We start from the raw sequence: 15,371 nt of genomic DNA, 5'->3' as shown, positions 1-15,371 counted from the left end.
GCAACCCCTCTTTCAGATCGTATTTTTCTGACCTTTGCTCCGTGCTCTTGGAGGATGCAGGGAAGAGAATCGTGAAAAGGGCTGATTTCTCATGCCTCGCTTGGCTTCTTCAATCAGTTGTATTTACTGAGCGCTTACTGTGTGCCGAGTAAGGGCCCGGGAGCCAGAGGACCCGGGTTTTAACCCTGGCTCCTCCACTCGTTTACTGTATGACCTTGGGCAGGTCACTTCACTTCTCCGTCCCTCAGTTTCCTCAGTTGACAATGGGGATTCAGTACCTTTTACTTGAGGTGGGACAGGGCTGTATCTTTCTTGATTAACTTGTATCTACCCAGTGCTGACAGCAGTGCTTGACACGTAGTAAGTGCTTAATAAATATGAGGATATTGATCAGTAGAGTGACAGAATACCAATCAATGGAATTTATTGAGTGCTCGCTATGTGCAGGGCATTGTACTGAGCGCTTGAGAGAGTACAATAAAACAGACTTTGAGCTCTTTGTGGGCAGGACTGTGTCTGCTTGTTGTCACAGTGTTCTCTCCCAAGCGTTTAGCACAGTGCTTTGTACACAGTAAGCGCTCAATAAATATAATTCAATGAATGGAGTTGGCAGCCACGTTCCCTGCCCACAACGGGCTTACAGTCCAGAGGGAATCTTCCTTAGAGACTACCCAATTCATCCATTCACTCATTCGGCGGTATTTACTGAGCGCTGATTGCGTGCAGAGCACCGTATTAAGCTCTTGGGAGAAAATAATACAATAACAAACAGATACACTCCCTGCCCACGACGGGTTTGACGTGCTCTGGCTGTCGAGAAGCCAAGGATGCACTTCACACCATTAGACTTTCTCCCCTGCAGCAGAACCTTTAACCACCCTGGCGACGACGAGCCAGTCGGGCGATGCCGAACCGAACGAGCGGCCAGTGAAATCTCATGTGAGGCAAGACGACGCAACGCATTTCTGCCCATCATTTGGCTTCAGAATCTGTCCAGAGTTCATCGGGTGTTTCGGCAATAGATCTGCTCCGTCCCCTGGCCTCCCTTAAGCCGTGATGCGGCATTTCTCAATCAATTACACAATTCTTGAGAAAGAATCTTGGCTTTCTCCATGGTCACCCCAATATTTCTCGCTGAAGGCGCTAGGCCTTTCTCTCTTGCTGCTGTGGGAAAAATCCTCACCCTGATTTCTTCACTCGGGCCCTGCCTGAACCGATATCTCAGTAGGCCAGGCCTCTGCTGTGAGACCGAAACTTCTGGAATGCTAAAGTACGCGAAGGCGGCTACGAGCTTTCGCAAGGTCCTCCCTTCGACGCAACGCCGGCGCCAGCACAGCTTCCCCCTTGCACAGGGTCCAGGAGCCGAGGGGGAAAAAAAAATCCATCTACTCCGGTGTTAAAAGCTATTTCAAGGAGCCCAGAAAATTTGGGGTTGGAAGAAGGGTCTAAATCCCCTCATCAAACTCTAGCCAAAAAAATAGAGACTATATAAGCTCCTTATAATAATTTTTTCTTATATATTGTTATATGTAATAAACATATAAGCTCTTTGAGGGTAGGGATCACTTCAATTCATCCTACTGCACTCTCCCAAGCATTTAGTTTCTAGACTGTAAGCTCGCTGCGGGCAGGGAATGTGTCTGTTTATTGTTCACTCGTTCATTCTATCATTCAATCGTACTTATCAAATACCAACATTATTATTACATTAGAACAATAAACAGACACATTCTCTGCCCACAACAAGCTTACAGTCTAAGGGGGGGAGACAGACATTAGTGGAGGTAAATACATTACAGATATACTATTGATTCTACTTTCCCAAGTGCTTAGCGCAGGACACAGGAGCCGCTAAGTACCTACCCACCGATTTTGAAAACACATGTTTTTAGGCAGAATCGGGGGCGTCTGATAAGGAATTTTGGTAGAGCAAGAATCTACAGCCTCATCCCATGTGTCTTCCTGGAATCTCTATCAATAATACCCGTCTGTCAATCCCTGAGCATTGTGAGCTCTCAGTCCTATTTATTCTATTTTTGTTTGTTTATTTATTTATTTACTCATTTATTTGTGCATTTTAATGTCTGTCTCCCCCCTCTAGACCGTTAGCTCACTGTGGGCAGGGAATGAGTCTGTTTACTGTTGCACTGTAATAATAATGTTGGTATTTGTTAGGCGCTTAGTATTTGCAGAGCACTGTTCTAAGCGCTGGGGGAGATACAGGGTCATCAGATTGTCCCACGTGAGGCTCACAGTCTTAGTCCCCATTTTACAGATGAGGTAACTGGGACACAGAGAAGCGAAGTGACTTGCTCACAGTCACAGCTGACAAGCGGTGGAGCCAGAATTCGAACCCATAACCTCTGACTCCCAAGCCCAGGCTCTTTCCACTGAGCCACGCTGCTTCTCTCCCAAGTGCTGCACTCTCCCAAGTGCTCAGTACAGTGCTTTGCACACCGTAAGTGCTCAATAAATACGATCAAATGAGTGATTGAGTGAATGAACGAGCTCCGGCCTAGGGCTACTTCACCGTCGTGTTCAGAAGCCGCTGGGTGACCTGACTTTAAACTTTTCTTCTCGGAGCCGGTGGACTAGAAGTGGGGAAGGAACATGGGAGGTCTGCTCTCATCTTCTCATTTCGGGCAAGATTCACGGTTCTAGCCTGGGAGCTCAAGATTCTGGAAGTCAGAGAAGTCAACACCTAGTAATTTAACAACAGCGATGTAGTTTAGTGGTGACCTCTTTCTGCTTTGGATGGGGAATTGTGCAAAAGAAAAAAAATCAGGATTGGTTTGAAACGCATCCAAGACGATGCAAATACCCACGCACTTTCTTCCCTCAGACAGACAGAAAGGCTGCCGTAATGACTCTTCTCCTTTATTGCTCTCTCTGGAGCCAAATTTGAGGGAAAACCCCAAGATGTGGAGCTCCAAATTGACATTATCTCACCCTGACCCCTACTCCTTTTTCCTCCAGTGGTGGGATTGTACTGGAAAGCGGACCTCCTTAAGCCATAAATCCCAGCCCCGTTTAATTTCCGAAAAAACCCTCCCGTGAAGGGAAAGGAAATGAAAAAAAGGTGATCGCACGTCCTCCTCCTTATTCAAATCTGCTTATGGAAACGGTGTGGTCTCGTGCCTGGACCTGGGTTCTCATCCGGGCTCTATCACTTGCCTGCCGTGTGACCTCGGGCAAGTCATTTCCATCGCTTAGTACAGTGCCTTGCACATAGTAAGCGCTTAACAAATACCATAGTTAATATTCTCGTTATTAACTCCTCCTTGTCTCAGTTTCCCCATCGGTGACCCGGGGATTCAAGCCTGTGCTGTCTCCTTCTTAGACTGTAAGTTCTACGATCATGGTTTTTGTCGAGCACTTACTATCTGCCAAGCAGCATGGCTTAGTGGATAGAGCACGGGCCTGGGAATCAGAAGGGCCTGGGTTCTAATCCTGACTCCACCACACACTTGTATCTAGCCCAGTACTTAGAACAGTGCAAGCACTTAACAAGTACTATAATTATGATTATTAAGCACTGTAGTAAACCCCGGAGAAGATACAGGATCATCAGGTTGGACTCTGTCCTTGTCCCACATGGGGCTCACAAACCTAAGTAAAGGGAGTAGGAATGAATCCCCATTTTACCTAAAAGGAGACTGAGGCCCAGAGAAGTGAAGTGACTTGCCTAAGGTCACACCGCAGACAGGAGGAGGACCCGGGATTAGAACTCCTGACCTTCTGACGCGCAGGCCCTTAGTCTATCCCTACATCAATGCTGCTTCTCAGTGCTTAGTCCAGTGCTTGGCATTCAGGAAATCCCTCTGTGGACTGCTTTTCCAAGGCCAGCCTCCAGTGATGTTTTCCAGAGATCCCAATTTTCCACTAGTTTTCCCAAGCAGCAGCAGCAGCAGGCTCTGGCACAACTCCAGGACATCACGCAGCCCATCCCCCCAACCCCCACCTCAATAATGTTTGAAACAACTTCAGTTCTGTAGAACATCTGTTTCCTGGCTTATTGGTCCTTCTTTAAACTGGTTCCCACACAACATTATATGAAATAACATCGGTTCCACCCCAAATTCTTTCCACACGCCCCACGCTGCATTATCCGACGATCTCCTAAGAGTGGGGAAGCCTTTTCTCCTTGACTCTGACGGTTTGCCGCACGGAAATGTGCCATTCACACGTTCAGTTTCTGTGGAACGTGCCCCAGATTTGTGGGAGAGAGGTCCGGGAGATATATTTGGAGAGCAGAGTGCTTGCGTTGGTATTAACGTGATATCGATTTAGCCAGCATGAGAATTAATTCTTGTCTTACGCTGACGAGTCGTCTCCGACCCCTAGCGACTCCGTGGACGCCTCTCTCCCAGAAAGCCCAACTTCCATTTGCAATTGTTCTGCTGGTGTATCCAGAGAGTTTTCTTGGTTAAAAAAAAAAACAACCAGGAGTGGTTTACCATCTACCCCAACTCCTATTTCCTCCACCAGTCAGTCCTATGCTATTTACCCAAGGCCAGTCCAATTCATGTCTCCTTAATTCTTTGAGCGAGTCAATGGTCTTTTTCCAAAGGAGGATGCGAGGGTACGTATTTCAAGGGGAGCATTGGGGAAGATGAACAGCTCTGAGTGGGCATGATAGAGAAGCGTAAATATAAACCGGAGAAGAGGGGACATCCAAGGAAGGAGATAGAAAAGCGGGCGACTTAGTCTTCCCAAGGAACATAATAATGTGTGGCTTCGTTAAGTGCTTCCTAGGTGCCAGACGCTATATTAAGCACAGGTGAAGTCACAAGATAATCGGGTTGGGCTCAGTCCCTGAAACACATGAGGTTCACAGTCTTCGTCTCCACTTTACAGACGAGGTAACTGTGGCACAGAGAAGTAAGGTGACTTGCCCAAGGTCACCCAGAAGACAAGTGGTGGAGCCGAAATTAGAACCCAAATCCCCTGGCTCCCAGGTCCACGCTCCATCCACTAGGCCACGCTGCGTCTCCAACCTCCCCCTCAGAAAACTAGTGCGCGAGCCTGTTTTTGGGAAGTCTGAACTCCGCAGGCGGCTATCACGGAGAACAGAAGTCGGGGAGAAAGCTATCACCATCATGCACGTTTTTGTGTGTGATCACTAGTAAATCCCCAATACCCTCTTTTCCTTCCCCTAAATTGTTATAATTCAGTCCAGATTCATCGCAGGGGTTTTCAGCTTCTCAGATGTCTGCAAATAGTGTTTATTTCCTTCATCCGAGGCCACTGCATAGGCCTTCTAATTCATCTGTATTAGCATCAACTGTCAATACGGATGAAAAAGAAGGCAGAATACAGACCGGCTATAGCGAGGGCTTATTGTTTTAATTAAATTACCGGAGCGGCAGACTTCCCCGTCCCCCAGGGGCTCATTAGGTGTCTGGGCGTTTTTAGAACTCGGTCAGAAGAGAGTGGAGATGGAGCCAAGCCAGTGAACAAGAGGCGACGGAACTCTATATTCAGCATCTGCCATGGGGCAGGAAGCTACGGTCAAAGCTAAAGATGCTTCCTCGCCGAAAGGGTCCAAGGGAAAAAAATGGCAGTTCCTCGTCGGTCCGGAAATATAGGCCTACTCCCAAGCAGGGGCATGGAGGACCAGTCAGAATTCCAGGACGTGGGAATTCAGCCCTTAATCAGATAGTTTGGGAATTAGGGCGCGGTGAAAGTCTGTTTCCCCCGCTAGATTTTAAGCTCCCGGTGGGAGGGGATCATGGCTTTTGTTTTGTTGTTTTTGTTTTGTTTCACGATGTTGTTTTGTTTTTCGTTAAGCGCTTACTATGGGCCAGGTGCCGTTCTAAGCGGTGGGGTAGATTCTAGGTAATCAGGTTGTCCCACGTGGGGCTCACAGTCTTAATCCCCATTAAACAGACGAGGTAACTGAGGCACAGAGAAGCTAAATGATTTGCCCAAAGTCACACAGCTGACAAGTAGCAGAAGTGGAATTCGAACCCACGCTCTCTGACTCCCAAGCCTGTGCTCTCTCCACTAAGCCACGCTGCTTCTCTGTTTCCTCATCTGTAAAATGGCAGTGCAATACGTCTTTCTCCCTTCCCCTTAGACTGTGAACCCCATTCAGGAAAAGAACTGTCTCCAGTTTGCTTGTGTCTGTCCTAGTGCTTCATTCAGCGCTTGGCATTTAGTAAGTGCTCAACAATTATTATTATGATGATGACGATGAAGTCCCCGCAGAAGGGAAGCGAGATGTGCCATGAATCCCATTCATCGAGGAGAAAATGGGGTCCTGGGAAGCGAATCACTCAGGACATCAGCCCGGGCACCTCGGTGAATGGAAGGCAAAATTTCCAAATTCCCATTCCAGGGTGGTCCTCCCCTTGCTCACATCGACTCACTTATGAGAGCCTAGATTTAGGGATCAGTCAATCAATCAATCATATATACTGAGCACTTACTGTGTGCAGAGCACTGGGCTAAATTCTTGGGAGAGTCCAATATAACAGAGTTGGTAGACCGCTATCCCTGCCCACAATGAGCTTTCAGTAAGTAGAGAGAGAGGAGGGATGAAGGAGGGGAAGCGATCCGTTCCCACAGCGCACTGGAGGCCGTCACCTAAAGATTGTCCCCCATGTTGGAAAAAACAAGCAAAACTTATTCTGCGCAATGACCCACCTGGAGTTCAGGAACAGGAGAAACTGATGCCAGCCTTCATTTCCTCTGAGGTGGAGAGTTGTTTTATGGACTCCGTCTGACTCTTCCAAGAAGAAATAGAACTGGAAAAAAGTGGGCTTTGGTCTTCCAGTCGGGCAGTGTCGCTTGGAAAAGTAGATGAAACAGTGGAAAGCCCATTCTTCTGAGTCACTTGAGTTGCCATGGTCATTCCACACTCTACTTGCACGTCGGTATTAATGTTCCTCCTTTGTAACTTCTTTTCATGTCCGTTTCCCCCACTAGACTATAAGCTCCTCTGGGTAGGAAACGTATCTACCAACTGTTATATTGTATTCTCCCAAGCGTTTAGTACAGTGCTCTGCACACAGTAAGCACTCAATAAATATCACCGATTGACTGATTGCTTCTGGTTCCTACCTGTGGTTAATGTTTCCCATCTTTTTCTTTCCTTTACAGTTAGATTTCTGTTAGTGCTCTTAGTTGATTCCGTAAATCAACGGTATTTATTGAGTGCTCACTGCGTGCAGGGCACTGTTCTAAACGCTTGAGAGAGAACAATACAACAGAGTCGACAGACACGGTCCCCGCCCACAAGAAGCTTACAGTCTAGAGAAAATTACAATGGAGTACTAAGCTGAAGAGTCCTTGCTTTGATGGTAAGCTCCTTGAGGACAGGCATCATGTCTATGAAGACTATTGTAGTCACTCTCCCTAACGTGTAGCATAGTGCTCTACACACAATAAGCGCTGGAGATCGCTTTTCTAAAAGAAGTTGTCCACGTCTCCCCACTCTTCATTAGCCTCCGGTGGTTGCCCATCCACCTCCACGTCAGACAGAAGCTCCATACCATCGGCCCCCCCATCACCTCACCTCGCTACTTTCCTGTTACAACCCAGCCTGCGCGCTTTGCTCCTCTAATTTCAAACTTCTCACCGCCATCTCGTCCATCTCGCCGCCAATTCCTCGCCCACGTCTTCCCTCTGGCCAGGAATTCCCTCCCCCTTTAATCGATCTGTCAGTGGTATTCACCGAGCATTTACTATGTGCGGAGCACTGGACTAAGTGCTTGGGAGAGCACAGAACAATAAAGTTGGCAGGCATGTTCCCTGCCCACAGTGAGCTTAGGGTCTAGAATCTACTTCAGTCTCACGGTCTACTTCATATCCACAGATATGTAGTTTATTTTAAGGTTTGCCTCCCCTTCTAGATTGCAAGCTCCTTGAAGGCAGGGACCGAGTCTACGAATTTTTTTTTTGTAGTTCATTCTCTCAAGCACTTAGCACAGTGCTCTGCACAGAGAAAGCTCTCAAAAAATACCGCTGGGTTGATTGATTGAGTACCTGGGTAAATCCAGCGTTTAATGTTCACCTTGTTACCTCTCACATCCTAGGCAGCAAGAAGACAATTCATGCAAATAGATGGGCCGTTATCTCTGCTAGATGTCATTATCTAATGCTAAATTGACAGAGGCTTTAATCTCTTTATCAAATCATTCCAAGAGAAGGGACCAGACAGCTTCTGAAGCTATCAAAGACAAGCATCAGGGAGTTGACCGGGCAGTACACATTCATTTATTCATTCATTCAGTCGTATTTATAGAGCGCATACTGTGTGCAGAGCTTGGAAAGTATAGTTCAGCAATTAGGAGAGACAATCTCTGCCCACAACGGGCTTACAGTCTAGAAGCGGGGGAGACAGACAGCAGAACAAGTAAAGAGGCATCGATACAAATAAATAGAATTATATAAATAAAAACACACACACACCTGGGCATGATGTGTCAGCCCCTGCCTCCTTTGCAATTGAACTTCCAAGTTTGGGATTGAGAAGATGGGGAGAGAGAGAGAGTGACTTCAATATCCAAATTTCCTCCAATCTTCCCTCACAAATGAGATTGTTTTGAAATACCACTCGGGTTTGATTCCTTAATGCTATGATCGGGCCCTGCTTCCACGCATTCTTCTGGACCAAGGGATTGTGTAATAGACTGAAAGCTCTTTGTGGGCAGGGAGCGAGCCTGTCAACTCTATTGTACTGTCCCCAGTAGTTTGCACAATTCTCTCTTTACACGGTAAATGCTCAATAAATACCACTGACTGATTCTTAGACTGTAAGCTCCTCCTATAGAGTCAAGGCGAGATGTGCTACGGACACAATTCGTGGGGTAGAAAATGGAGTCCCGGGGAAGCGACCCATTTACGACATCGGCCGGGTGATCTGGATGAGGGGAAAGCCCGCCGCTTCTCACTTGCCCATCTTTTCCTGAGAAATTAAGTTTCTTGGCAGTTTGGGGGTGACTCTAATTCAAAACACGAAATCCAGTTGGTTTTGGTTCTCTAATCCCTTATCATCTGAGCAGGAGACGTTGGTGAGCTAAGCGCTAGGACAGATCCATTGCCTCCTTGACCCTCCTTGGTTATTCATTCAGTCATATTTATTGAGCTCTTACTGTGTGCACAGCACTGTTCTAAGCGCTTGGAGAGTACATTTCAGCCACAAATAGAGATAACCCCTACCCAACAACGGGCTCGCAGTCTTTGGGAGTTACTGTCAAGGGAGGGAGAGAGATTAGGAGGTAGACAGAGACTCAGAGAGAGAAAAAAAGAGGGACACGGAGAGCGACAGAAAGAAAGATTGTAAGCTTCTGGAGAGCAGGGATCATGTCTACCAACTCTGTTGTACCGAACTCTCCCAAGCACTTAGAACAGTGCTCTGCACATAGTAAATGCTCAATATATACCACGGATTGATTGGCAAAGAGATGGAGAGAAAAGAGGAACACAGAGAGGGGCTGAAAGGAGGGAGAGAGATACAGAGAGGAAAATGGAGAAACAGAGAGAAAGAAAACAAGAGAAAGAAGAAACACAGAAGGAGAGAAGGATTGACTGAGAGAAGAGAGATGCAAAGAAAGAAATAGAGAAAGATGGAGAGAAAAACCAAAGAAGAGACACACAGAGAGGTAGAATGAGAGAAGGGAGATACAGAGAAAGAGAAATAGAAAACAAGAGAAAGAAGAGACACAGAGAGACAGGCTGAAAGAAGAGAGAAACAGAGAAAGAGACAGAGATGAAACAAGAGGGAGAGAGAGACTGAAAAAAGAGAGATATATTAACAGAGAAGCAGAGAAAGAGACAGAACAAGAGAAAGAAGAGACACAGAGACTAACAGGCTGAGATAAAAGAGTTACAGAGGGGAGAAACCTAGAGAAAACAAGAGAAAGAAGAGGGACATACAGAGGGAAGAGAGATACAGAGAGAGAAGCAGAGAAAGAGAGAAAACAAAAGAAGTGACACAGAGACAGAGAAAAGAGTTACAGAGGGGGAGAAACAGAGAAAACAAGAGAAAGAAGAGAGACGGAAAGACTGAAAGAAGAGAGATGCAGAGAAACTGAGAAAGAGACAGAGAAAAAAGAGGCACACAAAGCCTGAGAATATATATATATATATATATATATAGAGAGAGAGAGAGAGAGAGAGAGGGAGAGAGAGAGAGATAGGCAGGGAAAGGGGCGAAGCAGAGATCCAGGGAGAAATGAGTTGTTTCAGCTTCAATCACCTTCCATTTCCTGTAAAGAATGACTTCCAAAGATGATTTCCAAATGATTTTCAAATTCCCAAAGTGCTCTAGAGATGTGTGCTATTATCTACCAATTCCAGCTCTGGGATCTCAAAACATATTTGCCCCAGTTGAGATAGAAGACAGTTTGTCACTGTTGACTCCGCGAAAGATCGGGAGGGAATGAACACAGGGATTAACTGACCCACCCGAGAGGCGAAGGGAAGCCTTTACGGGCTTGGGAATTTTTTACTGGCTTGTGACGGATGGGAGAAACTTGATTCTGTAACTTTTTCCTGCGGGGGCTTCCAAAGTTTTGGGTCATGTTTACTCAAAATGTTAATAATATAGGAAATTATTAAAACTGAACTGCAAAGCTTTTAAGGGACCCCAGAGAATCCAAAATCACTCACCAAATATAATAAGACATGTAAACTTCAGGGGACTAATATTTAAAGTTTGCTGTGAGCCAGTTGGAAGTGTGACTGTTTTCCTATGTAAGGGCAAGCATGGAAAGCAGGATGTGAGCGAGAAGTTCTTTAAAAACTTTTTAAATAACTCCATCTGCTCCTTCCTCCCCTCCCTCAAAAGACTTAAAAAATCATCTTCTCCCCTTTCTACCTCCACCCGTTCACTCATCTTCAGCTTTTCCCTTTCCTCTATCTGCTTCTTTGGACTTCCACAACTACCCAGATCTCCCCGCTCCTCAGGAAATCCCGAGAATTGTGTGCGTGTGGGGTTTTTATGGTATTTGTTAAGCACCTACTATGTGCCAGGCACTGGATATGGGGCACTGGGATAGATACAAACTAATAACAATAATAATTATAGTTAGGGTATTTGTTAAGCACCGACTACGTCCCAAGCACTAAGCGCTGGGGTGGATACGAGGCAAGCAGGTTGTCCCACGTGGGGATCGCGGTCTTCATCCCCATTTCACAGATAAAGTAACTGAGGCTCAGAGAAGTGAAGTGACTTACCCCGGGTCCCACAGCAGACAAGTGGCAGAGCTGGGATGAGAACCCAGTTCCCTCTGGCTCCCAGGCCGGTACTCCAGCCACGAGGGAAGCACTATGGCGTCCTGGAGACAGCACAGGCCTGGGAGTCAGAGGGTCATGAGTTCTAATCCCAATTCTGCCATTTGTCTGCTCTGTGATCCGGGGCAAGTCACTTCACTTCTCCGGGCCTCAGCTGCAAAATGGGGATTGAGACTGTGAGCTTCACACGGGCCAGGGACCGTGTCCAACCGGATTTGTTCGTTTCCACCCCAGTGCTCAGTACAGTGCCTGCAAAAGAGTAAGCACTAAACAAATACCATCATCATCATCATGATTAGGCCACACTGCTTCCGGTCTTTGGTAAGAGCCTGCTCTCTGACCGAACACCGTGCTGAGCTCTGGGGCAGATGAAAGGTAAATAAATCAGGTCCAATCCTTGGCTCCACCTGGGGCTGAGCCTCGGATCCACCTGCCCTTCTCACTATCATCCAAGCAAACAAAAATAAGGACGAAATACCTTGGAGTAGGTGGCCCCTTGCTGGGCGTCGTTCGGGGTTTGCAACAGGTCAGACGGACATCTGGCCTCCCGGACACTCCCACGGCCAGCCGGAAGATGGGAAGGTGACTTCAGGACAAATGAACCAGTACATAAACGATCTGAAGAAATAGAGCGCTTTCATTAGATGAAGCAAAGACTGAGAGCATTCAGCAGTGACAGTTCTAGTGGTATTTTTTTCAGCACCTACTGAGTGGAGCGCACTGTCCTAAAAGCTTGGAAACGCGAAGCAGAATAATAATGACACCTGTGGTATTTGTTAAGTGCTTCCTATGTGCCGGGCACCGTCCTGAGCGCTGGAAAGGATACAAGCTGAACGGTTTGGACACAGTCCCCGTCCCACATGGGGCCCAATCCCCGTTGAACAGATGAGGGAACTGAGGCGCAGAGAAGTGAACTGACTTGCCCGAGGTCACACAGCACCAAGTGGCAGAGCCGGGATGAGAACCCAGGTCCTACCGACTCCACGCCCCGGGCTCTATTGACTAGTCTGCTCTGCTTCTCGTCCCACAGCTCAGTCCAGTGGCGCAGAGTAAGCCTCCAAACTGGTTGTGGGCAGGGAGCGTGTCCGTTTATTGGCGCGTCGGACTCTCCCGAGCGCTTAGTACAGTCCTCCACACGCAGTAAGCGCTCAACAGAGACGACCCACTGACCGACCGATCGCCGGGTAGACCGTACGCTCCTCGGGGGGCCGGGGGGCGGACGGCTGATCTCCCTTCTCGTTGCAGGATGACCTGGAGACTCCGGCTGACCTTGACCCTGGCGGTGGTGCTGCTGAGGGCGTCCGAGGCCCGGAAGAGCCGTCCGGCGGGGGCCATCCCCTCCCCCTACAAGGACGGGGGCGGCGGAGGGGGCGGAGGGGGCAATAACTCGGAGCGCTGGCAACACCAGGTCAAGGAGGTCCTGGCCTCCAGCCAGGAGGCCCTGGTAGTCACCGAGCGCAAGTACCTGAAGAGCGACTGGTGCAAGACCCAGCCTCTCCGGCAGACGGTGAGCGAGGAGGGCTGCCGTAGCCGGACCGTCCTCAACCGCTTCTGCTACGGCCAGTGCAACTCCTTCTACATCCCCCGCCACGTCAAGAAGGAGGAGGAGTCCTTCCAGTCCTGCGCCTTCTGCAAGCCGCAGAGGCTGGCCTCCGTGCTCGTCGAGCTCGACTGCCCGGGCCTCGACCCGCCCTTCCGACTGAAGAAGATCCAGAAGGTCAAGCAGTGCCGCTGCATCTCGGTGAACCTCAGTGACTCGGATAAGCAGTGAGCGCCTCGGCCCCTTCCCGGCCGCCCCCCGAGCAGCGCCCCTTCAGCATTAAGGCCTCCTTCCGTTGCCCCCTCGCCCCTTCCTGTTGGTTTCGCCGCTGCCGCCGGCCCCTACCCCGTCTCCCGCCCGGGGCCCTTCCCCTCCCTCCGCCCCCGCCGGCCAAGAGGGGGTGGTCCCCGCTGCCGCGGACCGGCGGTCTTCGGCCCCGAGCCCCATCCTCTGGAAGAGGACACCGAAGGCGACGTGCTGTTCAGTCCAGCATTAATCATTTCCACTGTGTGGAAGAGGAATCTTGGATCCGACACTCCGACGTGACCCCCCCCACCCCCGTCTGCGCCTCCCCACCCCCAAAAAGATCCAGGCCGGGGGACCCTGCTTTCCGCTTCCAGAATCCGGGGACGCCGGTGGACGGCGGGGGAGGCGGAGAGGCCGTGGGAGGCGGAGACCTCTGACTTGTGGCGGGAGCCAAGAGGAGGCCAAAGGCCTCCAACACGACAGTGGAAGGGAGGACACCGCCGCCCCCCGCCACCCCCCAAAAGCCCCTCCTGGGTTTGCCCAGCCCCAGCTGCAGCCTAGACACAGAGGGTCTCTTTGTTCACGCCGGTTTTATAATCGACCCGTAGTAAAAGAGCTGTTAAGAAGTATTATTCTCGCCCTATCCATGTATTGTTTCACGTGTCGCCTGGGCCTCCGAGGTGGGAGCGAAGCTCCGGATCGGGTCCGAGACCCGGGCCGGGCTCCCCGTTGCCTAGCAACCCTCCGAACCGCATCCTCCGGCGGGGTGCCGACCCCCTCCCCCCCACCCTCAGACCGAGGGGCCCGGGGAGAGGGGTGGGAAGTCCGGAAAGTCACTGGAGGTCATCCCGAAGCATCGAAGCTTCCTCAACTACTAAGGTGTTTAAGTGGGAGAAGGAGCGTTTTCTTTTTTTAACTCTTCAAACCAAGGAAAACTCAGAGTCCTAAATCCCAGGTCGGGGAGGAGTGAGGGGGAAGAGAGGGGGGAGATATCCCAGAGAGGAGCAGGAGGTGGAGGTGGGAAATTAGATCCACGGGCCCAAATCCCGGGCAAACGGGCCACAGAGGACTCGACGTTCCGGGCTCAAGAGCCCCGGAAACGTTTCCGAGGCGTGAGCCGGCATCTGTGTTTCGGGCCTGAGGGCCTTTTCCGGGAGAATCCTTCCCAAGATCCTCATGGATGGAACCGACGTGTCACCTCCGATAGGGCTCTAATAAACCGTCACGCCCGTCTCAGGGCCCTCTCCTGGTGTGGACGGCTTCTCGGGACGGCCCACCAAGAGAAACCCGTCACGTTAGAGGCCTCTGCAGCGCCGCCCACCTCCAACCCACCCAGTGATGAGCCATTAGTGCCGGCACCCAGGAGCCCTAGAAAAGAACAGGCCCCGAGTCACACAAAAGACCCGACGGACGAGCTTCTAACCGGTTTGGAAGGCGGGGGCCGGGAGCAGGGGACGGGCGGCCGCTCTGCGGCCCGACTCCCTCCCTGATCCCCCCGGCCTTAGCTCCTCCCGGTGTCCCCTGTCTCGAGCCCCGGGAGAAACGGGATTCGGGAGCGTGGAGGTGACTGGCACGGGCAGTTGAGCCCCGAAGCGGCCTTAGAAAGCGCTAAATTAAAATCCCCACGGGGCTGGGTGACGGGGTGAGGCGAGTCCTCTCCTGGCTCCAGAGCTGACATTCGGCGCTTAGCGCAAATCCTCGCAAGTCGTTCTTGGCGTCGGAAAGTTCAGACCGAAAAAACCCAACGAGGTTATGTCTTCCTGGCGGCGACGAACGGACGGACGGGTCTCCCTTCGGAGATAATCCGCGCCAGGCAACCGGGCCTCTCTGGGGAATACTAAGTCTCACTCACGGGCGCGCGCGCGCGCACACGACCACGCCACACACAGCCACAACCCACCCTTGCCGACGCCTCTTCCCCCTCACAGTTCCTCCTACCCCGAGGCCGGGCGCGTATCCGTGAAAGCAATACGATATGCTGCAGTGTCCAGAGCCTTCCTGAGGTCATTTGTATGTAAAAATGAAGTTTACCTTATAACGGTTCAAACTGTATTTAAATGTCCTTGTTTTATAAATGAAGAAAAAGCTATAAGTATAATGTAATTATTTTATAGGTGTACTATTATTAAATTATAGAACAAATAAAGATACTCTAGGATTATATGTCATCAGCCGGGGGAGCCCGAGGCCTGAGAGTCTGATTTAGGGGGTGAGGGGCGTTCGGGGCTGGGAAACCTGGTGGTAAATTCAGGGGTTTAGGCCCAACAGTGTCCAGGCCACCAAGACGTTGGATTTGTCCACTCCAAGCGCTTAGTACAGTGCTCTGCACATAGTAAGCGCTCAA

At 49.9% G+C, this 15,371-nt stretch overlaps 1 protein-coding gene across 2 annotated transcripts in view; it reads left to right on the top strand.

Annotated features, from left to right (window-relative positions):
- The window catches only part of GREM2 (gremlin 2, DAN family BMP antagonist), a 50,909-nt gene extending 35,714 nt beyond the window's left edge, over positions 1–15,195 (top strand). The window contains exons 1-2 of one of the 2 annotated variants that reach the window (XM_029047700.2): positions 12,160–12,290; positions 12,487–15,195. In XM_029047700.2, the coding sequence (XP_028903533.1) occupies positions 12,488–13,012 (525 nt within the window). In that variant the 5' untranslated portion in view covers positions 12,160–12,290; position 12,487 and the 3' untranslated portion in view covers positions 13,013–15,195. Of the gene's footprint in view, positions 1–12,159; positions 12,291–12,486 lie in introns of those variants that run through there. The other variant, XM_007672445.4, reaches the window with a different exon arrangement.
- Positions 15,196–15,371: the final 176 nt, after the last annotated feature.

This window comes from Ornithorhynchus anatinus, chromosome 19 (genome assembly GCF_004115215.2).
Source record: "Ornithorhynchus anatinus isolate Pmale09 chromosome 19, mOrnAna1.pri.v4, whole genome shotgun sequence".
NCBI lineage: Eukaryota > Metazoa > Chordata > Mammalia > Monotremata > Ornithorhynchidae > Ornithorhynchus > Ornithorhynchus anatinus.
Note: the sequence above shows the minus strand (reverse complement) of the source record. Positions and strands in the feature narration are given on the sequence as shown.